This window comes from Hibiscus syriacus, unplaced genomic scaffold (genome assembly GCF_006381635.1).
Source record: "Hibiscus syriacus cultivar Baekdansim isolate YM2019G1 unplaced genomic scaffold, ASM638163v2 tig00116962_pilon, whole genome shotgun sequence".
NCBI classification, from domain to species: domain Eukaryota; kingdom Viridiplantae; phylum Streptophyta; class Magnoliopsida; order Malvales; family Malvaceae; genus Hibiscus; species Hibiscus syriacus.
The window spans coordinates 4,027,809-4,055,303 of NW_024063488.1; the positions used below are offsets into that span (position 1 = coordinate 4,027,809).

At 34.2% G+C, this 27,495-nt stretch overlaps 2 protein-coding genes across 2 annotated transcripts in view; both read right to left on the reverse strand.

Annotated features, from left to right (window-relative positions):
• The window catches only part of LOC120190683 (starch synthase 2, chloroplastic/amyloplastic-like), a 41,113-nt gene extending 15,949 nt beyond the window's left edge, over positions 1 to 25,164 (reverse strand). The window contains exons 1-2 of the mRNA XM_039193732.1: positions 25,152 to 25,164; positions 9,910 to 9,918 (exon numbers count right to left, since the gene is read on the reverse strand). The gene's annotated coding sequence lies outside the window, so the exon portion shown is untranslated. The remainder of the gene's footprint in view (positions 1 to 9,909; positions 9,919 to 25,151) is intronic.
• Positions 1,749 to 26,338, reverse strand: LOC120190690 (structural maintenance of chromosomes protein 4-like). The gene is given in 28 exon segments (XM_039193741.1): positions 1,749 to 1,940; positions 2,041 to 2,113; positions 2,197 to 2,284; positions 2,598 to 2,732; positions 2,815 to 2,875; positions 2,988 to 3,095; positions 3,185 to 3,340; positions 3,411 to 3,532; positions 3,644 to 3,733; positions 3,832 to 4,041; positions 4,123 to 4,188; positions 4,370 to 4,546; positions 4,629 to 4,937; positions 5,186 to 5,344; positions 5,737 to 5,870; positions 6,270 to 6,459; positions 6,571 to 6,723; positions 22,951 to 23,081; positions 23,263 to 23,407; positions 23,479 to 23,607; positions 23,755 to 23,830; positions 23,913 to 24,070; positions 24,158 to 24,236; positions 24,494 to 24,624; positions 24,707 to 24,883; positions 25,125 to 25,226; positions 25,395 to 25,484; positions 26,147 to 26,338. Coding segments are annotated over 28 exon segments (3,714 nt in total). The 5' UTR covers positions 26,291 to 26,338; the 3' UTR covers positions 1,749 to 1,819.
• Between the last annotated feature and the right edge of the window lie 1,157 nt (positions 26,339 to 27,495).

A 27,495-nucleotide genomic window follows, 5' to 3' on the forward strand; every position in this document is an offset into this window, starting at 1 on the left:
GTTCAACTCAATAAATATTTATGCAATTTTAATAGTCATATAAATTTTACTTTACACTAAATATTAATTTTATTTTTATATAAATATGAGGTGAATACAAATTTATACATTTTAGCTACGTAAGAGTTCAATTTTAGTCAAAAGTATACTATTTTAAATTTTAATAAATTAAAATATTATATTTATAATATTTTACATAAGGTATGATTTTAATTTTAGTGTTGTTCTTCTAAAAAAATTCGAGTTTAAATAGTTGTGTGCATAGATGTGTAAGTTATCAATAATTGAGAAAAAATTTAAACATATGTTACCTTTTTTTTAATAAAAGATGTTATTAAAAAGTAAAAATATCCAAAATTACAATAAGAATTTACAATTATCATCGTAAATTAAATAGATACGAATGAATTTAACTGCATCGATATACGAACCACAAAAAAGGATTAAATTATTGAAAGACTACTGAGAACCGCAAATCAAAGCCGAGCCTCGTGAGAAACTATTTACGGACACAAAATCACATATCCAAATTCAATCTGATAGTTCATAGTATAAAAGATCGACAATATTACAAATAAGCGTCATCTTTATACGTCTCCAAATCTAATTTTGAGAAAACATAAAATAAAAAAAAGGCTAATAGACCAAGAAATAAGAATAAACACGTGTCACAAAGACATAGAAAAATATGCCATAAAGACAAAAAAAACGTGTCATAAAGATAAAATTATTCTTATTAAAAAATTTAAAAAAGAAATAAAAAGATAAAATAACCGACGATTGAAAACCAATATAAAAAAATGAGAAGATAACGACTAAGATTTTGATAAATACTATCTTTTAATCATCTTGAACTGTTAAAAAATTAATAATTTTTTAAATATAATAATAATAATGATATCAACATAATTAATATTTGATTGAATAAATTATAATTTGCCAATAGTGATTGTATTTGTCAATAATTTTTTAATAGTTTAATCTCCTGTTATGATTCATCTATCATAACAATCAAATCTATTTATATCTATCTATTGTTCAAGATTTTTTAAATGATATTTTTACCTTTTCATTATATAGTTCATATATAATCTTAAATAACTAATTTTTTATCTTAATAATTATAAAAGAATATCTTAATTATATTTAATTTACGATTCTATCTATAATCACTCATTATAATTTTTGGATGTTTTATTCTTAATAAAATTTACTACTTTATTTTTTGTCAAAAAATGACAGGAAAATCAAAACTCCACTAATATGAAAAATCAAGAATCAAACTGATCAAAATCAAATTATAGTTTGGATTAAATATTTGTTATCGTAATGAATATAAATAATTATTCAGTAGAAATAAAATATAAAAATGAGTAATTCAGTGCTTAGTTAGGTAAAATATCGTTAATGAATAAGTCTAAAATGACATTATTATCCTTTAACCTAATAAAAAATATTTTATATATTAATTCATATAAATTTAAATTAATTGTATTCAACAAAAATGTAAAAATAAATTAATGAGTAAATTTTATAATTAATAAATAAACATATTTATAATTAACCATTACTATATATAATTAATAAATGAACTTTAAAAATTCATTTATAGAGTATATTAAAATAATATTCTATCAAATATAAAATAAAATTCTATAACACATATCAATAAGTTCATAGTTCATACATGATATATATATACACAAAAACTTCACAGTTCATAAATAAATATATATATATATATATATAGATAAATAGATGTAGTTTAGGTTAATATTATGGAACAGAAAGATTAGGGAAAGGAATCAAACTCACTGAATCATGCAGCTTTTTCGCACACCACAAAACTGTTGGGATCGATTGTGATGCTCTTAGTGCAATTATCGGTTTTGTAGATTCCAACAAGTCGATCAGCCAACTCAAACATGTTATTCCTGAGGCTGCATTTTGTTGCACCATACGAAACAAATCTAATAAATGAATATTAGTTGTAGATATTAAGATTCGAATTCAAACCTTATCGGAACAAATGAAATTTACCTTATGATTATAAACTGTGCATCCTTAGTCCGATCCTTGACGTAATGTCCGACAATGGAAACATTCTTGAAGTCTGGAGATGCAATGAAAGTGTATGTAAAATGAACCTCAGATGAAATGAAAAGGGAAGAATGGTATGATCTATCAAAAATGTACCTAGAGCTGCATCAATTTCATCCATGACATAGAGTGGGGTTGGCTTGTAATGGTGAAGAGCGAAAACAAGAGCTAACGAGCTGAGAGTCTGGAATCAGACACGAGAGTAAACGATTTACATCCTACTTATATCCGACACTTACAGTTAAGTTTGAGTAACAAGAAAAAACCAATTCATTATCACAATACTCGGGTCTAATATGTGAATAAAGTTGTCTACTATGTGAATAAAGGGATGTAAAATGATGCATCAGCATGCATTGTCATGACCCGACCCATCAAGCTGTATCATGAATGTAAACCAAAATTATCATTCTCAATTATGATACACAGACCCATAAGTCGGGTCGTGACATGCATGTTGATCATTCATGAATAGGCAGTCAAGACAGAGATGCAACCTTTTCACCACCCGATAAGTTTGCAATGTTCTTCCAGCTCTTCTTTGGGGGTCTAACGCTGAAAACAACACCTTCAGAGAATGGATCCAAAGAGTCCACTAGTTCAAGTTCTGCATCCCCTCCAAGTGTGATCATCTGTTCAGTGCAGTTAGTAAGAAGCAGATAAGGATAATTGTACAAATAACGGTCTCGGTTTTCGGAAGGTGCAAAGACAAACCTGATACATTTCCTTTAACTTCAAAGATATTGCATTGAATCCTGCCATGAACTCGTCCAGTCTAGACATCATAATTATAAAAGTTTCAGTTGAATGAGATTTGACATCTTTTGCAGAAAAGATAAAATTCACAAGAGGGAAAAATAACATCAGGGGATGTCAGATGTCCGTACCTTTTCTTTCTCCACTCATCATACTGCTTCTTTATATCATCACGCTGTTGGGTAACTGTGTTAAGTTCCTCAACTCACTCGTTATACAGTGATACCTTTTGTCGATATCTATAATATCAAGTGCTTTAGTGCACATCCATAGAGGAAAATATATCACTCTATGGAAATATTAAGATTAACCAAATAAAAATCCGTACTCTGAGATTGAATCAAGGTTGGGATTCATTTCCTTCAGTTGTGTCTCTAGTAAAGTCACCGTTTCAAGGGCCCTTTTCAGGTCACACACCTCGGTCAGGGTCTCATCAGCCAAAGTTGCTTGAAGTCTTTCAGTGTCTACAAGATCTTTCTGTATCCTGCAACCAAGAAGATAGAATGTCATTTACAACTTAAAGCAAATACTTTTAAAACCACAGAAACACATACTGTTCCATATGCTTTTGTAGACTGGTTTCCAACTCGATGAGCCTTTTCTTGTAGCCCTTCCCCTTCATTTCTAACTCCTTATACATCTTTTTCATGTCTTGCAACTTGAAGTCAGCATCCACCTGAAAATAACAGTTCGACACGGTTAAAACAAGCACAATGAGAAACAACTGATTGCTCGTCCCTAAGCATAAGCCTAACCAATAAAAAAGAACCCTTAAATTGCAGATTACCTCTGATGCACGCAATTGATCAACATCTTTTTTCACTCTTTCGTGTTCCAATTTTGACTTCTCCAGTACTTCTTCATGTTCATCAATTAGCTATTAAAAGAAGAAACAAGTCATGCATTTGTACAAGGCCACTGTTTTGTTCTTTATCGTAAGGAAATAGGAAATGGTAGAGGAAGAAAGTTGAAAACCTTCTGCACTTTCTTATAATTCTCTTGAACAATAAATGCCTTCTGCTCTATTTCTTTAAACACACCCTGCATCTTGTCCTTCCCCTCAATGATTCGTTCTTTCTCCTTCTTTGACTCCTCAATCCCCTTTGTTAATTTCTTCACCATTTTCTCACCTGTCTCTATTTGTACCTTGTGACGGTTGATCTCTGTGCTATTCTTGTCAATATCCTAACAAAATTAGAAGCATGAAATATCAGTTAGTAATGAGTATTGCATAAAGGAATCTGTAAATTCTGTGCCCTGCAGAACTTACTGATTGTAACTTTTCAACCTTTCACCACCAGCATGTTCTATTTTATTCTGGAGATCCGAAGTCTAAAAGTATAGGAGAAAGTTAAGTAATATAGCACCTGTACATACTAGATTTTTCTTATTATTACAAACGCATAGAGCATTACATATAGTGTAATATAAACGGATGTGTAAGTTCGCACATTGGCATCCAAATTGACCCTAAAGTTTCTAGCTTCAAAGAAATTAGCAAACGTTCACCCACCTTTTCTTTCAACTTTTTTGACCCTTGGATGAGTCTATCAATTTCTTTCTCTTCAGTAGAAATTATCTTCTTAAGCTCTTCCAGTCTTTCAATTTCATCCTGCTTTGGCCGTGATGCAGCTTCCAGGGAGTCAAGTTGCTTTTCGAGATATTTATATTCCGAATTGAAGCTGTCAACCTGTTTTTGATCATGAGAAAATATTGCATGAGACTCCAATTAACAAATGATAAGATATAGAAAATTGACCGTGTTGAACTACCTCTTTTTGGCTTTTAGCTATCTCCATCTCCAGCTCTGAGACTACTTTTTCTGAGGCTTGGTAGCGCCTTACTGCATCAGCAATTCTTTGCCTGATGGTTTTTAATGAATCAACCATATTAGCAAGCTCCTCCTCGGCAGCAATAACAGTTTCTCTAGACACACTGCTGGCTTGAATAGATGTCCCCATCTTACCACCACGCGGCTTGCTTCCTCCACCACTCATGGTACCAGATCTTTCGAAAAGAGCACCATCAAGGGTTACCACACGGCGAAATTCTCTGTTTCCACCATATGCTATACGTGTTGCCTGAGTTGAAGAGAGAATGCTTTAGTTGTTAACTGAAATAAGGCCGAGCTTCCTAATATAACAACCATATCAAAAGGATTGCACTTTCCTATGATCTCATATGTCTGTTGGCATTACCTAAAATATCATATGCCACTATAAACTCTCATCTAAATTCTGAAATTCTAGCAGATATTCAAACATTACCAAGTCGTACATGAAATGAATTATTCGTCAATCTGCTTAATGATGGAAAAATGCTTATCTACCTGATCAAGATCTTTTGCTACAATTGTGTTTCCCAGGGAAGCATAGAAAGCAAGTTTCATTCTTTCATCCTGAACTTTAATCAAGTCATAGAGACGTGAAACTCCCTCAGGGGTTTTTACTTTCTCCTTAGACCTCTCTAAAAGATCAACCTGCTCCTCCTGCATGAGTCAAGAAAAATGGAAATCATGATCAAATTAAGAGCCAATATCCTAAACATGACAATTCCCAGGTAAAATGTTACAGGTGACCACATTATGGCCACTGCACACCTATAATCCACTACATAAGATATGGAATATTAAAATATTTCACAGGCTCAAAGCACAGTTGGTAAATTTCTATCCAAAGAAACACTTGGCAGATTCCTTGCCAAAGAGATCTAAATTATTGATAGTAATGTTCAACTGGCCAGTATAAACTATAAGATGACAATTTTAGTGAGCATTTAGATTCTAAGATCGGTAACAACAATCAGCCAGGTCAGTTCAGAAAGTTCTATTCGCTTAGGTAGGAACATATTAAGTACATTTTCTTAGAGGACAGCTCATACCAGAATCATGAATGTCGCAATACCAAGTTGCTCCCTGCGAAGTAGCTCAACACATGCTTGTGCTGCAGCAGTGGTTTCCACAACAATATAATCAAGTCCGGGACATGCAGTTGAGATGGCAACATCATACTTCGCTGCAAGATAACAATAAGTAAAGACCAGACCACAGAATAACTTCAATGTAAATAATGAAGGAAAATATGAAATAATAAGTCATTATATTAATGTATTAAACTCCACAACATGCAATTATATGACTAGAAAAGGAAGGTCTGCAACAAAAAATTGTTTATCATTCTAGGGATTCAAATCAAAATAAAATATAATAGGAGCAAAAAAGAAGGAAATAATGAATGGAGAGCAGGAGGGAAGTAGAGAGTGAGAGAGAGAAACAAAAAGGAATAATACATGTACTTGCAACTCCAGGCACTTTAACAAATAAAACCACGTAGAGTACCAGCAGACACCAGCTAATACTCCCTGAAGCTATAAAAGATAGCAAGAGCTAATAGAAGATAATTTGAAAAACTCACCATCAATAGCACCCAAATCACCCATTCTGCCATATATTCCCTCAATTTGCTTAAATTCTTTAGCCTGCAAAATTGCTTTTAAAACTGATCCCTGGCTCTTCTCAGAATCAAGCACCGACTTCAGTTCGGCAAACTTCTCTCTCGCTGTTTGTTCAAGAGGAATCAGTGCATCTTGTTCTTTGATGCATTCCTGCAGAACATTGTTTATTCACAACATATTCCATGATGAAAAAAGAACTTGGAAAAGAAAATTAGCCTAAAAGAAAACCCTGCATCAATCAATTATCATGGAATCATGAACCTGTTCCAATTTGCGGGCTTTCAATGCTTCAAGCTTGTTTTTTTCCAGATCAATTTGCTTATCTTTAATGGCAGCAGTCATAGTTTCAGTTTTCCCCAATATGCTGTCCATCTCTTTTTGAGCATCCTTAAAAGCTGTATGAGCAGCTTCGTGCTGAAAGAGTCAACTTTCAAATTAAGCCATGTTTTGTATCTTTCTCTAACAAAGATGCAATAAACTCCCTAAGAATGCAGAAACAAATGCAAAATTAACTTTCCATGAATTGTTTAATTGCAAGTATGCAATTTCATTGTTAGCTCATTCATGAGCAAACAAGGTCAAGGTGTCTCAAACAATCCTTTCTGGTTGAATCTGTATCTTTGAAACAAATGCAATCAAACAACAGTCTGTAGCTGTCTGGGGTAGAGTCAAAGAAACTTTGAACAAAAGAATTTCATGATAGCTACTTATAAATATTTATTTGACTTCTACCAGTAATACAGTACAATTGCATTACCCACGGGAAAAGGATAAGTGATAAAACTAAGCCACCCTAACTTGCTCCTTTGGGTTTCAAGTAATGTATGTTTGGCTCCTCTCATGAAAACTTCTAGAAACAGCAGTGCTTAATGATGCGAGCTTATTAAACTTAATTTTATGGAGGAAAAAGAGTTTCAAGATATAAAAGTTCAATGCATTTTGTAGACATCAATTTTTTTCATTTAAATTTATTATTATTAAAATTATTATTATTAGTATTATTATTATAATTATTATATATTATTTATTAAATATTACAAAGCCCAATTACAATAACTCAGGCCCAGATACAGAAGCCCAACGTAAACCCTAAAACCCAACTAGGGTTTCTCATCTCATGCCCCAGCCGCCAGTGATCTCCACCGTTGGATCTGGCAAGATCCAACGGTCCAAAACTATCCAGCTTGAAACCCTAGGGTATCATAACCCTAGGGACCACACGGCCGCCGCCGTTGCTTCCAGACGTTCCAGCTGCCGATGCCCTCGCCAGAAGCCTCCAGAAGCTTTGCTGCCATGATAACAGCCGCACACGTCGGCTCTATGGTGAGTCACTAGCATAGCTTTGGTGACTCACCGAGCCTTACACCCTTGTAACCGGTCCGACGAGAGCCTCGGTGGTGGCTATAAAAGCCACCACACCTGCAAGAAAAAAAAAAAAGAGGAGCAACGTAGAACAACAAAGAAACAGACGGCAGAGAACGACAACAAACAAAACATAACAAAAAAAACAGGGAGAGATACGAACAGCAACCAACGTCCAGAACAAAAAAAAAAAAAAAGAAAAAAGAGAGAAGAGAAGAAAGGAAACTTACTTTGTCATCAAAGAACCCCAACCGTCGCCGGAAACAACCAAAACCCGAAGGTATTTTCACGGATTTGCTCCGATCAGGAGCTTTTTAAGGAAAACGGTCACCGGATCCGTCATTAGGACGGCCCGATCTATGTTTTGGTAAAAAATTAAAATTTCCCGACCACCGAGAGCGGTGGCCGGCGGCGGTGGTCGGCACCGGAGCACGGTGGCCGGCCAGAACTCTAATCCCTCCGATGAGGGATTTGAAGAGAGAGGCGAGAGAGAATATTTACTCTCTCAGTTAGAGAGAGAGGAGAGAAAAAGAAATGAGGGGTTGGCCCTTCGGGCCAGCTGGTTTCGGATACTTATACCCTCTCCCAAACGACGTCGTTTTGGGGAGGGTATATCTGTAATTTCGCGCATGGCTAAACCATTTCCGTAGCCATCCAAGTTTTATAATTATTCATTTTAGTCACTGAAATTAATTTCTGAACATTTTAATTCAGTCTTTGAATTTTATTTTATTATGTTTTAGTCCTTACAAGTATTAAATAATATATTTATGATAAATATCACATTTAGTCCCTAATAATTTTAATATTACTATTTTAATCACTGATTAAATAATTAATGGCTAATTACACTACTAATATTTATATTTTATGATAACTCTAACCATGTCTCTTACATATTTATATTTTATAATTTGATCATTAAATTATATATAATCTTAATTTTAACCATAAGTTTTATTATTTTTACATTTTAAGTTCATATATTTATGAATATGATCCAATAGTTTTAATGTTATTACTTTTATTTTCTTTCATTTTAATTATTATTATTTTATTTTGTTATTACTTTTGATGTATGTTTAAATTATTATCTTCATGATTATTTTATTTTTATTATTAAGTTATATAAATATATATAAATATTTATTTATTCTATTTGTTTATTAAATAAAAATCCTATTTATAAATTTAATTTTATAAACTACTTTTAAGAAAAATAAACATATTTTGATATGTATTTATTTATTAATATTAAGAAAGGAGCTGTCTTAAAGCAACTAGAAGCCCTTTTCTGATATTTCTGAGTAAATAAATAAAGATATATTAATATATATTTTCTTAAAATTATAATAATAAATTTAAATCAAATAGGATTATGAATTAAATACATTTTGAATTTTTAATTTCTAATAATAGAGACAATTTATAATTAAAAAGTACCAATTTTGGGCGTTGTAGGGGTGCTAATCCTTCCCTAAACGTAACCGACCACGAATCCCTTTTTATTATTAAAAAGAACGAATTTTTGGTTAAAACGCAGATCAGTTTATCTTTTAATTGATGTTTTCTTAAAAACTCTTTTAAAAGATATTTTTTAGGTATTCGACCTACCTGACCCAAAAGGCCGATGGCGACTCCTAAATTATTTTCAAAACCATTTATTCACATCAATTTCACCGCCAAATGAATATTTCGTGCCCGGACGAAAACCAGTTACGACAGCTTGGCGACTCCACTGGGAACATGTCAAACTTTAAAATCAATTATAAATTGTCTCTATTAATTAGAAATTAAAAATTCATTTATTTAATTTTTAATTCTTTTCTTTCAAATTTTTATTATTTATTATTTTTATATTAATATTGTTTTTTTATTCAGGTATTAATTATTTTATTTATCTGTTAGAGGTTTGAATATTTCTCCTCACACACAACACTTGCATTGCATAACATAAAGCTCTATAATTGAGCTTGTCCCTTTTAAGTGGGAGTGAAAGCGACGTCTTCGTGAGAATTTATTCTCCGTGTCAGACCTAGCAAGTAACTTTTGGGGTTCATATGCTCTATGTCTTCGTGAGAATTTATTCTCCGTGTTAGTCATAGAGAAATGTATCCCCTCGAATTGAACTCGATCCGCTTAAGTCTGTAATGGACTAGGATTGAGGTTTGACAGCTCAAGGGGGCATCAACAAGGACAATTCGAGTACCTTTACTCCTAGAACTGAAACTCTGCATATAATAAACCCTAGAAATTCACCTAATCTAAGACAGTACTGAACCTCTGTTCATAGGTGTACACAAAGGAAAAATAAGCTCTAGATTTTAATTTATTATTATTTTTTTTTTCTCTCCCTGAATAAATGCATGCGAACTAGAAATCATGCGGTTAGGTTAATTTTTCCAAACAAAGCATGGAACTAGAAAGCATGAGGTTAGGATTTATTTTATTTTATTTTTTTTATTTTCCCATGTATGTTATTTTTGCTCTAATTTGTTTAAATTATTTTCTTTTGTTTGCATTGCATGATCATGACCAAAAGGTGTTTACTTGAAAGACTGTTCATCATATTGGAAAGAAATCGTAAATGGACAAAAAGTTCTATGATCAAACAAAATATGATGCGGCCAAGAAAAGACATCCTGAGGGAATTTTGAAGATAGAGAAGAGCTATTCACCCAAAGATTGTATGCCCATTGAAGAGCAAAAGGAGATACGAGAAATAAGAGAGCAGATGACCAAGATGATGGATAGAACATCTGTTTTGGCCAAAGGAAAAGAGATTCCTACACAGAAAGAGAGAGAGCTCAATGAACATAACCCTGCAGTTTCAGATACACAAGGGACTTCGATTCTTAACCAATTTGAGAAATTAAATACAGTCATCATTCGTATTCACAAATCGTTTGGAGATACCAAAGAAATGGTGACGACTGTACAAGTTCCCAGAAAAGAGAAGAAATCATGTAATCAGAAATCATCAAAGTTTGGTCTGCTCCCGACATTTAAAATTCAGGTTCAATCTAAGACAAAAGGTGGTTCTCATCTTGATACTATCCCCATATCATATAAAAAGTTGTATGAAAAGTTACTTGAAGCACGAGAAGTAGATCCATATTATATAAAACCATTCCAACCTCCGTATCCAAATTGGTATGACATCAACGTTCATTGTGAATATCATGCCGGAGCTCAAGGACATACCATCGAGAATTGTCTTGCCTTCAAACGCCGAGTCCAAAGTCTTTTGGATCATGGAACTTTACAATTTATGGTAAATGATCGACCTAGTTTGGTAACTAAGGGTCCTGATAGATTAATACCAAAAGTCTTCAAAGGTAAGAATATCAGTAGAGGCGCCCAGAGAGAAGAAGATTTGCTGAGGTTTGAAGCTCAAATACGTCATTTGAAGATTGAAAATGATAAATTGAACACCAAAATGGAAACCATACATGAAGATTTCCAGAAGGTCAGTCAAGCCTTTCAAAATGCTGGTATAGGAAATACCCCAGAAGAATGGATATCAGGGGTTACCAAATTGAAAAAGAGTTGCAACATACATGAAGATCTTCTCCAAAAACTTTTTGAACACAAATGTTCTCTCACAAGGGAAAATGAGCAACTCCGAGAATTGACATAGGAGATGAAATAACACCAGAATGTCATGGAAGAAGCTGCAGTCCAGACAAGTAATATGGCCCATAAGCTGATAAACTAACTTGGTTTTAGAGAAGAAAATGGGAAAGTTATTCCCTATATGTAAAGTTTTGTTGAAGTTAGGATTAAAAGTTGTTCCTTACATGTAAAAGTGTTGTTTGATGTACTGAAGCTTTTGTGTTCAATGAAATCTGTTCTAAGATGATCACTCTAAAGTAACACCTTTTCATACATGCATTTACATTTTGTATCTGTGCATTTTCATTTTGTATTTTTACTTTTTATATCTTTGAATTGCACATTTTGCATTCTTATTTTTCCATTTATGCATTTTTCACATTTTTATTAAAGTACTGTCATGTATTTTAATTATAAAAACATGTTAATAATTAATGAAAGGTTTTGTAACAGTAAAACCAAGGTCATTCATTCATATTACTTTACTGTCATCATGAAAACAATGGAGCAATCTTATAAGGGACTACAAGATCAGTGGCCAGAACCATTGACAGGGTTACCTCGGGATACAAGGAAAGAAGTTTCAGATTCAGTACCAGATGGATCAGATCAAATTATCCAGGAAATGGAATCTGATAAAGAAGATACAACTGTTATAGAGCAACCATGCTGTCAGATTGAAGAGTCGAAAATGGTAAAACCCTCTGGGGCATCCCAATTGAACCCAAAGAATAGCCTTGTTCATTATTCGCAGTATGAGGAAAGATTCAAGAAGATGGATGAAGCAATCAAAAGTATGAAATGTGTTGATACTTCCCACAAAGAATTAGAAGCAAGAGAGCTTAGCTTGGTTCCAGATTTGATTATTCCCCATGAATTCAAAATGCCTGATTTTGAGAAATATGATGGCACAAGTTGTCCTCTAATACACTTGAGAATGTTTTGCAGAAAAATGGGAGGATATTTAAATTCTGATGACCTGTTAATTCACTCTTTCCATGATAGCCTTGTTAACCCAGCAGTAGTCTGGTACAATCAGTTAACCCAAGAACAGATCAAGAAATGGGTAGATTTAGCTGATGCATTTTTGGGACAATATCGGTACGTTAAAGGCTTAACTTCAACACGTATGGATCTTCGAAGAGTAAAGAAGAAAACCAATGAAAGATTTCAAGAATATGCCTTAAGATGGAGAGGGGTGGCAGCACAAGTTCAACCTCCCATATTAGAAGAAGAAATATCACGTATGTTTCGTGATTCCCTTCCAACGCCTTTCTTCGAGTTAATGCAGGCAAATCCGACAAACGAATTTGAGAATCTTATGACAAGTGGAGATTTAATTGAGAATGTAATCAATGAAGAAAACTCAAAAGTCACATCCAAGAGCCCAACGGATCAAAAAGCGAAAGCTGATGATGTGAATGTATGTCGCATCCAGAATCCCCGCAACTACAAAAGAAAAAGAGCAAGTAACTGTTCAGATAGACCAAATAAAGTCATACGATCAAGAAAAACTTTGGAAGTGTTCCAAACTTCTATTTCAGAATTGTATCCTCATTTGGTTAAAGGTCAATACATCACACCAAGACCAACTAAAGTGACACCAAACCCTTCTGCTCATAGCTATGATCAAGATAGAGTTTGTAATTTTCACTTGGGGGTATCCGGGCATTCTACAGGCAATTGTAGGCCACTATTAAAAGAAATTGAGATTCTTGTTGACAAAAGAATCTTGACACAAAAAATGATCAAGAAATGGGGGGCAAATAAAGACAATGACTCTGATCTTATTACACAACCGACATTAAAGGAGTGATGATGCATGAACAAGTGGAAGTGTTATCTACCACTATAGTACCTTTCTATTTTCAGCATCTTGTTTGAACTTGTTTTTTGTTCCTTTCTCCGCTTTTTGTGCAATAAATAAATGTGTGTTGCTTATTAAGGTTATGAGCAAGGAATCAAGTTTTAATCTTGAAATTATTGAGTATCAAGTAGATTAAATATTCTTTTAATTTTTCAAAAGTTATAGATTTATTGGCAAGTGATAAAATTATATCTTCAATATCCCATCCAACACCAATTACTCGACCTTTACCAAAACCAAATCCTGATACTACATTTATCTGAGACTCTGAAGAAATGTCTCTACCTGTTTTTGAGACACAAACACTAGATGTTTACCTTCTCGGGTAGAGTCGTTTGATTGATGATACTACCTTCCACCATATACATGACTTTAAAAGTCACACATTTGTCCTTCCAAACACAAAACCATCATAAACCAAAAGACCTCAAAAGAACCAAACTTTCAGCTATTCGTGAATTTTACTGCAAGAAGAGACGAGATGAGGCATCAGGTACCAACTCATTGATGATAATTTCGAGTGATTAGGGCATATTCAAAGAAGAAGGGGAAAGTGATTGATTGAAATAAATATATCATGCATTAATTACATTTTTTCATGTAAATAAAGTTAATCTTGAATATTCATCCCCCTGTGGATACCTCTTTTTACAAAGGTTTCTGTGTATGAGATGATGAACGGCATTGTTTCATTTATCCTTTAATATATATATATCCTTTGTTGTCCCCATTTGAGCCTGAATAATTTTTCTTCTAATTCAACCCTAACCAAGGATCACCCTCCACATTAGGGGGCAAGGTGAAAGATATTTGCTCACAAGAATGAAGATTGTCAATACAGTTTTATTACGAAGACAAGTTTCCATGAAGTCAAGAAAGTTTTGAATTACAAAGTATGTCAAATACAGAGTGCTTGAAGATCAATCCAATCAAGAATAATGGAAAATCTCCAAAATGCAAAAGGAAAATGAGGTGCTCAAAGCAGTTGAAGTATTATACTCATCCAGCAAAGAAAAAAAATAGAAAGAAAAAAAAACAAAAAGGAAAAAGAAGAAGGAAAATTGAATCAAGATGGGTGACTTATTGAGCCTCAAGTTACAAAGTTGATCAAGTACAAACAAGAAGAGCAAGAAATGCTTAAGATATGAGAAAATGGAAATGAATCCAAAATTTGACAGTCTAGAGGGATCCAGTTGATGGAAAAATCCCCAACAAAGCAGATCCAAGTTAAGCAAGGCAAGATTGATGGCATCAGAATGAATTGATCCTTGGTTTGATTACCCTTAAACACTTATTTGGGCCTTTTTATCCCTTTCTTTCGTAACCATAAGCCATGGCCTACGTTACGTACCTGAAAAGTCCATTTTAATCATACATGGATTTCTAAGTAAAAGATGATATCTTTAGAATTCATTCCCCCTTCCAAGATTGATTTTTATTTGCAAAAATTGTTTTTTAAAATCTTTAATGCATGATATGAAAAATGATAAAAGGGGGGTTCAAGATGTAAATTTTTAAATAACATCTTGAAACCAAAGGAGGATTCGTGTTGAAAACCTAAAAAAGGGCGGCTCGAATAATGAATGGTGCAACAACGACATAAGAGACGATCTTAAGCTCTTAATAAAGCACCGCACATCCCAAAGACGTTCCTGAGAGTAGGGAAACAAGAAGCATCTCTACAAGATGGGAATAACAACCATTTTTTCAAGTTAGTGTAAGCCGAAGCGACATACTGAACCAACTTGAAAGAACCTACTTTACCAAAATCAACCTACACCTCAAATCAGTCAATAATTTTGACACTTGCCATAGGACTATGATTTTTGAATGATTTAAAAGTGTAGTTGATTTATTTGATAATCATTAAACTCATTGTTTATGATTCGATTATATTGTGAACCTGAAAGGGGTAATACTTTGCAAAATTCTTTCATTCTTCAATAAAGAAAGGAGAAAAAACATTTTCAAACAGGATAGTCTCAAATGAGAAAGGTCCTTGAAGCAATTGTTGTTTATTCTACCTCTGTAGTAGAAAAAGAATGAACGAGGCCAGAATAATGAAGCACTTCACATTTCTGAAGGCAAGTGGTCCAAGAAGCCAGAAAGTCTGGATAATTGAACTTGTGACACTCCCCTATGACATTATTATCAACTCATCAAGAAAGATTATCTCATGCTGAGGGCGATAAGCATCACTAGACAGATTATTTTCCCAAACCATCAATTCATGTTCTCTAGAAGATTACATCATAAAGCCAGGAATAAGTCATTACCTGCACTCTGGTTATACCGTGATGTTGGCTCAAGTCTTGATACATCATTGCTACTTCTTCTAGGCCGATCATTTTCTTTGTCAGGATGATATTCATTATGTCCTTCAGAAGATTGCTAAATTTGAATTTGAAGACTTATGGCACAGAATAAGACATTGGAACAGAATCTACCCTTATAGGCCTTTTATATAGGGTAACATGGGTTACAGGATTCCAAAAGTTGAAGATGAGAAATTTTACTGTCAACTAAACCGTTCCATAATTCGAAAAGAGTGGGATATATTGAAGCAGCAGAAGAGACAATTTGTTGTAGCAATCATTGCAAGTAAATGCACCAACAAAAATCTTCAAGCCCATCACAATGATGTTTATTTCTTCCAGTAAGGTTGTTACGCTGGATGCCACTTACAACAAGGTCGAATTCGACAAAACTACTCATCAATTGCTCCAACCGATCATCATTCAGTTCTTGCACATCTGTTTTCAAAAGTATGCCAAGACAGTAAAAGGCAACTTCTGCATCATTGATCCTAGAGAAAAGAGACAGGACATTGATACCACCATGGAACATGTCTCTATACAGATCCTTGTGTATGGTTTTTAGGGAAACCTAGAAGCATTTCCACCTCATCAGATTCATGTGGAACAACTTTATTCCTTCCAACCCATATTAGATTCCATTTTCAGCACTCATCAAGAACATACTTCTGGACACTCGAAGGTGGCTCATTGTCATAATCTTCAAGAGCCTTACAGATCCTTTCTGTCAATTTGGCACTTCCTGTACATGTTTATAAACAGTTCAACTTTGTTCTTGGATCCCAGGAAGGCTATCATTTATTTGTCAATGGAAAAAAAATCATGTATAGTGCATGGAGAAAACAGAATAAGAGAAACTCTGTTCTTAATTGGCAGATTATGAATATAGCCTATTTTCAGTGTGACAGCATGAAAATACTTCGAATCTACAAATTCTGGCTTTACATCGAATAAGTACTGTGATATCCCAGTCCAAACAATAAATGGAACAAATGAATGTGCTCATAGCATCTTCTGGAAGTGTTCTTTGAGTTATCTGATCTGGTTGGACAGAACAATCATTGAGTTTAGAAGATGAATTTATCAAAAGCATCTTCTGGAAGTGTTCTTTGAGTTATCTGATCTGGTTGGACAGAACAATCATTGAGTTTAGAAGATGAATTTGTCAATAGCATCTTCTGGAAGTGTTCTTTGAGTTATCTGATCTGGTTGGACAGAACAATCATTTAGTTTAGAAGATGAATTTATCAATAGCATCTTCTGGAAGTGTTCTTTGAGTTATCTGATCTGATTCAGTAGGAACCCCAAAACCGATCGTTGGAATTGAAAGATGAACTGCATGATCATCTTCATTAAGAAGCTTATTTTCAAGCTTCTTCTGCTTCTTCCTTTTCAAAAATCATAGCCCAAGTTTTGCCTTTGCTTGTAATTGGGATCATTGCATAATGACTTCCTATCTTTTATTAGAAGAAGTACATCAGCAGCCTTAGCCATTTGAGCAGCACATATAAAATCTGTCAACTCTATAAGTGATGAATCTGGACCACATATCTCCATGGTTATTGAAGCTTCAGCCTCTGAGAATTTCATTTTTGTCAAGTATAACAGTTTACTCTCCTCATTAGAATCAGAATACAGGATTTCCTCGGTATCAGAAGAACTATCAATATCTGTGAAATCATTCTGAAAAATCACTTCATAATCAGATGAGTTGTTATCAGAATCAACATGTTGCATGGGTACGGATTTTTGATGAGCCTGTACCACTGCATATGTAATCTTGCCATTGCATCAGATTACTATTCGCATAAATTGGTTTCTCTCCCACAAAAAAGTATATTTCAGAGATGACCTTCATTGAAAGATGATAAGCCACTGTGTCAACCTGGAATGAATGATTGAATGCTTCTTAAGTTTATGACAACATAAAGAGAATTTTTCCATTTACTTGACAACATTGTTGTTCAGTAACACCAGAATGAGAGTATTCAAGATAAACATATTTGGGGCATGAATAAAGCCACAAGTACAACAGTGTATTGTCAAAATGGGACCTCGTGGGGATCATGACATTCCAGTAAAACAGAGATTGAGAGTGAATCAGATAAATCTAGAGGGAAATCTTGAGGGCCCATTTCAACCAGAAATATAATATAGGGGCATTTTGAAGGCTCACAACAATATGAATATTTGGGCATTCTTGGAGGCTCATCTCAATAAGAAGTAATATTGAGCACACTTTTAACATCTGTATCAGCAAATATTGGGGCATTTTAAAGATTCCTTCAGACAGATCCATGTGGGTATTTTGAAGACTCAGATTAACAAGAACCAAATATTGGGGCATGCTGAAAACCCTTTTCAAACAGAATCAGAAATGTTGAAATATTCTGAATATTTATCAGCAAAATGCTGGGGCATGCTGAAAACCCATTTCAATCAGAATCAGAACTGTTGATGCATTTTGAACACTTGTATTAGCCAATGTTGGGGTATGCTGAAGGCCCACAATATCCTATGTAAAGATCATTAACTTGAACAAATATTTCCAATGAGACAGAAAGATATGAAGAATGAAAATGGTAAAACAGTGGCAGTTGAGCTAACTACACATAATTGCTTCGTTCATCAGGCAGTTGCATTAGGGTCATGTTGTTGAACAAATATCTACTCAGCAAGTATGGTTTCAAATACCCAATCTTCTTAAATCATGTATCACATGACAGTGTGTTCTTTGTTAAGATACATCATGGTTGCATGAATAAAGATGGTCCCCAGGAAGATTATTTGATCCAGGGTTCAGTTCCTCAAGATCTCAGCTTTGAATTTTGCATTATGTGTGTTGGTGATGATTGAAAATAGCTTTTTGAGATTCCTGACAGTTAGTTTCAATCATACTATTGAGGTTATGAAGCTGTTTTTCACATCAATTTTTGCTTACTTGATGACATTGAAAATGGAGACTCGACTCACTTATATTACTGTTATTCCCGTTATTACTGGGGTTATCATTGCCAGCCAGGGTGAACTGATTTTTCATCTATTTTGGTTTTATCATGTGCATTTCATCTCCAACAGCAAGAATTCCATGAACTCCCTTCCGTACATGGATCCTATAGCTGAAGTGTTTCTATTTTCTACAATGCTCATTACAGAAGAAAACATGATCAGTATCACACTTGCCCTTGCCCGAGATGATATCAAGATCAGTTGGTATCTCTTATTCAATTCGATACTAGCATATCTTGTGGATTTGAGCAACTTTTTGGCCATACCAATATCTCATTTGTATTCCCACTGAGTTTTGTTCTCAAGTGGTCTTGTGACATCATACAAAAGCATCATTGACCAGAAATCCGGGCAGAAGCCACAGGAAAGGATGAATGTGTTGTCAAATGTTTTACGAACATCTGAGTGGAAGCTACGAGATGATGAATGTGTTGTCAAATGTTTTATGAACCAGTGATTATGGTGTTGAACTAGTGTTGCAATCATATGGTTTCCATTTATTGACCCAAGATGAATTTTGTCTTCTTCAACTTCAAGATTAAAAGTGAAATGAAGACTTCTTTCCACAGAAGGAGAGATGAAAATTTTGACAACAAGAAACTAGTGGAGCCAACTAAGGTTGAACGACAAGTTGTTGTTAAGCATCTTGACATGATATGGTCCCAGTTGCCTTATTCGAGATCTGATTATATGTGGAGACATGAAAGGAATTGGAATAGATCTTCCTTGTGATATGTTTCAAGAGTCAAATTAGAACAGGCTCTACTCTCCTAATTAATCCCTGCTGAGTCAGGCATATATACATCTACACTCTTCAAAGATGATAGATTCTCTTTTTAAAGATGATATATTCTCTTTTCAAAGATGAAAGCTTTATGGGATTTCTACACAAGTCCAAGCAAATAAAGTTGGTTTTATCCAAGACAAAATGGGGCATCAGGGTCATAATTTTGACTACGACAAGAGTTCCACAAATGAAACATTTCTTCTGAGACCTTCATGAAGCAAAGAAGACAGTAAAGATACAAGTTGATCAGATGATTCTGCAGAAATGCAAGCTTGATAGCATAAGTTGCTACATTGATATCCAGAGATCTTCGGAAGAACAAGAAGATTCATGGTAAGAAATACCTTACAAGAAGAAGGTATTCAAAACCACAAATACAGGAATCACGTAAACATCTGAAGAATAGATGAACGTAATCCACAAAAATGAGCATTATTTTGAGATTGGGTCATGTTACCCAATCAACATGTTATTTTGAAAAATAATGAGAAAACGATTTCCATAGTTTCTCATTCAATCTTTTCTGAAAATGAAATTGTTGAATAGTAAGAAAACAATTTCCATAGTTTCTTACTTAGTAAACTATTTCCCACATCTGTAAGTCCTTCAGTGCATGATGTTTCCAAAAAAGCCTTCGGAAGCTTTTTGATATTTTCAAATCCTTCGGGTCATCTGTAAGTCCTTCAGTGCATGATGTTTCCAAAAAGCCTTCGGGAGCTTTTTGATGTTTTCAAAGCCTTCGGGTCATCTGTAAGTCCTTCAGTGCATGATGTTTCCAAAAAGCCTTCGGAAGCTTTTTGATATTTTCAAATCCTTCGGGTCATCTGTAAGTCCTTCAGTGCATGATGTTTCCAAAAAGCCTTCGGGAGCTTTTTGATATTTTCAAATCCTTCGGGTCATCTGTAAGTCCTTCAGTGCATGATGTTTCCAAAAAGCCTTCGGGAGCTTTTTGATGTTTTCAAAGCCTTCGGGTCATCTGTAAGTCCTTCAGTGCATGATGTTTCCAAAAAGCCTTCGGGAGCTTTTTGATGTTTTCAAAGCCTTCGGGTCATCTGTAAGTCCTTCAGTGCATGATGTTTCCAAAAAGCCTTCGGGAGCTTTTTGATGTTTTCAAAGCCTTCGGGTCATCTGTAAGTCCTTCAGTGCATGATGTTTCCAAAAAGCCTTCGGGAGCTTTTTGATGTTTTCAAAGCCTTCGGGTCATCTGTAAGTCCTTCAGTGCATGATGTTTCCAAAAAGCCTTCGGGAGCTTTTTGATGTTTTCAAAGCCTTCGGGTCATCTGTAAGCCCTTCAGTGCATGATGTTTTCAAACATTTCCATCCTACTCAAAAGAAGCCAAATGAAAAAATTATTGTCTCTTTCGTCTTTGCTCTATTCTTGTTAACACAAGAATAAGCAAAGAGGGGCAACTGTAGACATCAATTTTTTTCATTTAAATTTATTATTATTAAAATTATTATTATTAGTATTATTATTATAATTATTATATATTATTTATTAAATATTACAAAGCCCAATTACAATAACTCAGGCCCAGATACAGAAGCCCAACGTAAACCCTAAAACCCAACTAGGGTTTCTCATCTCATGCCCCAGCCGCCAGTGATCTCCACCGTTGGATCTGGCAAGATCCAACGGTCCAAAACTATCCAGCTTGAAACCCTAGGGTATCATAACCCTAGGGACCACACGGCCGCCGCCGTTGCTTCCAGACGTTCCAGCTGCCGATGCCCTCGCCAGAAGCCTCCAGAAGCTTTGCTGCCATGATAACAGCCGCACACGTCGGCTCTATGGTGAGTCACTAGCATAGCTTTGGTGACTCACCGAGCCTTACACCCTTGTAACCGGTCCGACGAGAGCCTCGGTGGTGGCTATAAAAGCCACCACACCTGCAAGAAAAAAAAAAAAAGAGGAGCAACGTAGAACAACAAAGAAACAGACGGCAGAGAACGACAACAAACAAAACAGAACAAAAAAAACAGGGAGAGATACGAACAGCAACCAACGTCCAGAACAAAAAAAAAAAAAGAAAAAAGAGAGAAGAGAAGAAAGGAAACTTACTTTGTCATCAAAGAACCCCAACCGTCGCCGGAAACAACCAAAACCCGAAGGTATTTTCACGGATTTGCTCCGATCAGGAGCTTTTTAAGGAAAACGGTCACCGGATCCGTCATTAGGACGGCCCGATCTATGTTTTGGTAAAAAATTAAAATTTCCCGACCACCGAGAGCGGTGGCCGGCGGCGGTGGTCGGCACCGGAGCACGGTGGCCGGCCAGAACTCTAATCCCTCCGATGAGGGATTTGAAGAGAGAGGCGAGAGAGAATATTTACTCTCTCAGTTAGAGAGAGAGGAGAGAAAAAAATGAGGGGTTGGCCCTTCGGGCCAGCTGGTTTCGGATACTTATACCCTCTCCCAAACGACGTCGTTTTGGGGAGGGTATATCTGTAATTTCGCGCATGGCTAAACCATTTCCGTAGCCATCCAAGTTTTATAATTATTCATTTTAGTCACTGAAATTAATTTCTGAACATTTTAATTCAGTCTTTGAATTTTATTTTATTATGTTTTAGTCCTTACAAGTATTAAATAATATATTTATGATAAATATCACATTTAGTCCCTAATAATTTTAATATTACTATTTTAATCACTGATTAAATAATTAATGGCTAATTACACTACTAATATTTATATTTTATGATAACTCTAACCATGTCTCTTACATATTTATATTTTATAATTTGATCATTAAATTATATATAATCTTAATTTTAACCATAAGTTTTATTATTTTTACATTTTAAGTTCATATATTTATGAATATGATCCAATAGTTTTAATGTTATTACTTTTATTTTCTTTCATTTTAATTATTATTATTTTATTTTGTTATTACTTTTGATGTATGTTTAAATTATTATCTTCATGATTATTTTATTTTTATTATTAAGTTATATAAATATATAATATTTATTTATTCTATTTGTTTATTAAATAAAAATCCTATTTATAAATTTAATTTTATAAACTACTTTTAAGAAAAATAAACATATTTTGATATGTATTTATTTATTAATATTAAGAAAGGAGCTGTCTTAAAGCAACTAGAAGCCCTTTTCTGATATTTCTGAGTAAATAAATAAAGATATATTAATATATTTTCTTAAAATTATAATAATAAATTTAAATCAAATAGGATTATGAATTAAATACATTTTGAATTTTTAATTTCTAATAATAGAGACAATTTATAATTAAAAAGTACCAATTTTGGGCGTTGTAGGGGTGCTAATCCTTCCCTAAACGTAACCGACCACGAATCCCTTTTTATTATTAAAAAGAACGAATTTTTGGTTAAAACGCAGATCAGTTTATCTTTTAATTGATGTTTTCTTAAAAACTCTTTTAAAAGATATTTTTTAGGTATTCGACCTACCTGACCCAAAAGGCCGATGGCGACTCCTAAATTATTTTCAAAACCATTTATTCACATCAATTTCACCGCCAAATGAATATTTCGTGCCCGGACGAAAACCAGTTACGACACATTTGACTCCCATTCCAACCTAACGAAGAGAAGGAAAAAATGCAATAACTATAAAAAATTGACGGGAGAAAGATAAGTTAAAAGCTCATAGATTTATCAAGCTAGTTAGCAAGTGAATAGCAATATTATGGCACACCTTTTGAGTTAGAAGGTTACGTTCAGTCTGAGCAACTTCAAGTTTTCCCTTATGCATAATCAACTCTTTCTCCCAAGGTTCTAGTTCAGCACGAACCTTCGAAAGCTCAGAGCGATATTTCTCAGCTTCAACTACTCATCAAGCAATCAAAAAAAGCAGTTAGCTAGATTACAAATCACCAAGAGCTCAAAAGAACTAAAACATTATTTCTAACTAAATAAGATTGCTCCATTTTTAATAAGGAAGGAACGTCTACTTTATTCCCACAGCCTAATGAAATTTCTAAATAAGAGACCAAGGAGATCATATTACCTTTAGAGTTCTCTTTCATTTCTTCTAGGACTTTCTCCTCATCAAGAAAAATCTTTTGAAGCTTTGGAATGTTCTCCTCGAGTTTTGGGATAAGATTTTTTGATTTTTCGCAGTCCTTTGTCGCATCCTCAATTTTTAATGAATCCTGGAATGCGAGGCAAAGTGAGATGTACTCATGAAGCCAAGAACATAATTTAAGTCAGTTATTTCAAGTACCTTTTCAAGTTTATCCTCTAGCTTCTTCAGCTTCTATTTCATATGCTTCAAATCTTCCCTGTATTTGACATCCTGCCTTTCAAACTCCTTGAATTCTTCCTTACAAATTCTCAAATCATTATCAAGTTCCTAATTATTTACAACAAAAACCATTTAGTTAATCGTTTTAATAAGCCAATCCTGACTGATAAGGCTAACATAATCATCACATACACAGCTGTCTAATAATCATCAAGTTAAAGTATTTCCATAATAATACACCAATTAAACGCAAGCCTCTTTTCTTGTCAGGTGAGTGTTGTGCACAGACTCAAGCTCCTTCAACCTGTTACTGTTTCCCTTAATCTCCTCTCTGAAGTCAAATATCACAACTGTAAATCCCATTGCGTATTTATGTGTAGGCATGAGAACTGAATGCGCATCTTAAACAGAACCTTTTATTCTTCAAATTTTCTTCTAAGTTGGACAAGTTTTCCTGTAGTTCGTTCATTTTTGTATTGGTATCTTCATGAGCCAATTTTGCAGCTTTCTCTTGCCATTTCAAGAGAGAAAGCTCTTTCAACATGTAAGTTTCTGCCTCATTCTTAACATCCTATTGCATAGAAAATATATCAGTTTAAGGACGCATTTTATAGATTGTATCAATCTTGAAAAGGGGGAAATAGCATCATTAACAAACCTCCAAGCTATCTCTTTCTTTCTCTGATAATTTAACCATTTGCACAACACCTGATCGTTTTTCGTTGAGACTTTCTAACCTAGCAGCAAAAAGGAAAACAACATGAAATAGTGTTAACTGCTGATAATCCATTCACTATGGTGGACCATCTTGATAGCTAGCAAGAATAAGGTGATCAAATACAGGCTAAACGGTCTTAAATACTCATGTGAGAAACAGCAAGGACATTTTGTGAACTAATTTCCGTATGCATGCAGAATCCAAGTTTAACTGGAATAGGGTGGAGAAGATAGTAACAAGATAAACCTCAACTAAGTGCGCAGAAAAACTACTCACTCCTTAGATGATTCCTCAATCTTTTCAACATATTTGTTTGTTCCTATTATGTCCTCCAAATATTCGAGGAAACCTTCATCGTGAGGTCCTTGTGCTTTTGGCTTCATGAGTGAAATTTGCTCAACCTCACCCTGTAATAACCAGTAAAACATGAAGAGAAGTAGAAAAAGATTTTGAAATTTCTAAATACATAACCTTTCAATTATATTGAACCTGAAGAATAAGAAACCGATTATTGTCAAGATCAACTCCTTTCCCTTTCAATTTCTTTGTAACTTCAGTAAAGTTACTAGCACGGTTATTGATGTAATATTTGGAGGAGTTATCCCGAAAAGCAACCCGTGTAATAACAAATTCACTTTCTGGAACAGCTTCATAAGCCCCATCATCCTGCAGTCAATAGAGATATCGTTCCAGAGTATCACCACCTCAAAAGACTTTAAAGTTCCATGTTATTTGGGCATATAACAGTGAATTCAATGAGCTAAAACTCAAGGCTTTAGGCATTTTATGCTCGGATAAAATAATTTGCTGCATTTAACTTCTCAAAACCTCTGCTTATACCCGTTTAGACAATAAGCTAAAAAGCTACCCCCAAAATCCAGAAAAAAACCAGATGCAAAAGACGCACCATATCAATAATCTCCTGGAAATGAACAGAAACACCAGCACTAGTAAGATTCTGATGATTAGTTGAATTGTGAATAAGCTCCGAAACTTTATTAAGCCGCATCTGCACAGTTAGATCAGCAAAATCAAGCACAAAAGAATTTAGAGAAAGGGAAACCATCAAAAGTTATTGCTAGATATATTATTAGAATTTAGAAGGGCCATTATAACTACATAAGAGCAAAAAAGAAGATAAATACCAAAATTATAGAACAGTAGCTATAAAAGTTACCTGCTTTGCTCTCTTCCCAAATACAAAAAGCATGGCATCTATCACATTGCTCTTACCACTTCCATTTGGCCCAACCACAGCAGAAAAACTCTAAATTTCATCGGAAAAAAATATAAAAAGATTTCAACCCGATAGCTAGTGAAAGAGATTTTAATTTCCTAAAAAGGAACCAACAGTTTTTTTGGCTTACTAAACAATTACAGTGAAGAAACTAGACTGGAACTAAGACTTGAAATGCGAAAGCAAATCATTTGAAAGAAGCCAAAATTTGAATTATATTTTTGAACTTATCATATACTCTAGCAACTTTCTTCTCAATTTTCCATTGTGCTAATAACAAAAATAAATAAATAAATAAATAAACTATCTCAAGTTCAGTTCGTGCAATTATCATATCAATTTGATTTTGTTTCTCATTTCATTTTTTTCCTCCGCAACTAAGCAGGACTTAGATTAATAACAAAAGGATTAAAAGCTTGCGCTCAACATTGAATTATTTTAAGAAAAACTAAAATAGGCTATAAATTTCAAAATTATTAATATCAATCTGCAATTTTCCTTCTCGATTTCAAGTACTTTCTCAATAACCAAAGGGAAACAGCTAAACGGTAATAAAAATGAGAAATAAAACTGTAATTCGAGTGAAAATTGTGCAATTTTGAATTTCCCTAACGCCATTACCGACACTTCCCCAGAAACCAAACAAAAACTGCAAAAAAAAAAGAGAGTAAAGAATAAAAAAAAACTCTAACCTTGTGAAAAGGACCGACGCGCTGTTCACCGGCATAAGACTTGAAGTTCCTCATCACCATTTCGTTAATTACTAATCTCGGGCCTCGAGATCCCACTCGGGCCTGCTCTGTTTCGCGAGTTGCGAACTGATCCGCCGCTTCCATCCCCTACTGTGAAATGAAGGGCTACTGAGTCAAGTTGCTGGAGCTTAATGGGTTGAAAAAAGATGGGGGAGGATTTGAATGAAGCCTAAACGAAGAGGAAAAAGTTAAAAAGTATTAGAGGGGTGTTTTGGCGGGAATTTGAAATGAAAAAATATATATATAAATGGGTCTCAGTTCGGCCATTTGGCCCACTTCGATCGCAAAGTCTTTTTATCGGTAATTCTTTATCGATTTACGTCTTTCCATTTAACTTATGACTGCCAATATTAAATTAATATGAGTTAATTGCATCATAGGTCTCTAATATGAATATTTAAAAAGTTGGATAATACATTAGATTCCTTTTGGTGTGGCATTAAATAATATGAACATTTAACAGATCTATTGGTGTGGCATTATCTCATGTTTGTACTACATGAATGCTCCCGCTCAAGAATAAGTTGCTCTAATATGTCTGCCTGTATAGCGTCAACAATGCAAGAAAAATAATCTTAACATCGTGCACCCAACCAGTTGACAAGTGGTGTGGGATAATTAATATTTAAAAACTTAATTATATTTCTAAATTCAAAGAAACTTACCTTTCTAGGGTGATCATACAAAGGAGAAAGATCTGAGAATAAAGATAAAACACCCTGAGGGCACAGAAAAAGTTCATTTTTTTTACCCAACAAAGTATAAACACCAGTAAAAATCCTATTGCATATATACCTTTGTTAGAAGAGGCTTAATATAATTAACGGCTGCTTCACGGAACTTGTCTCCTTACAAAAAATCAAGAGGTATCCTCTAAAATTCAAGAAAATTCATCAAACAAAAAGTAAAGAAAGTAGGCATTGCATGATGTCACAACAACAAATTCATATCTCATGCATTAATACATAATAAATGTAGGTTTACAGGAAGAAAACTATCCACTTATATCCTCACTGTGAAAGCTAAATTCTAAAAGTCCCAAAATTGAGTAATTGTTACTTTATTTCAATCATGCAGTAAGGAGGCCATGTCATTTCATGGTCATGTGCCCAACCTAAGAAGTTTTATATAAGAAATTCCAGCTCAACTCAAGGAACAAAAAAAACAAAAAAACAAAAGATAGTCCTTAATAAAAAGAATTAGCTCTTGCATTCGTGATGCAGCCATGTCAACTTCTAAGGGTTGACAGAAGAATTTTGACCACCTAGAGTTCTTACAGAAGAATTAGC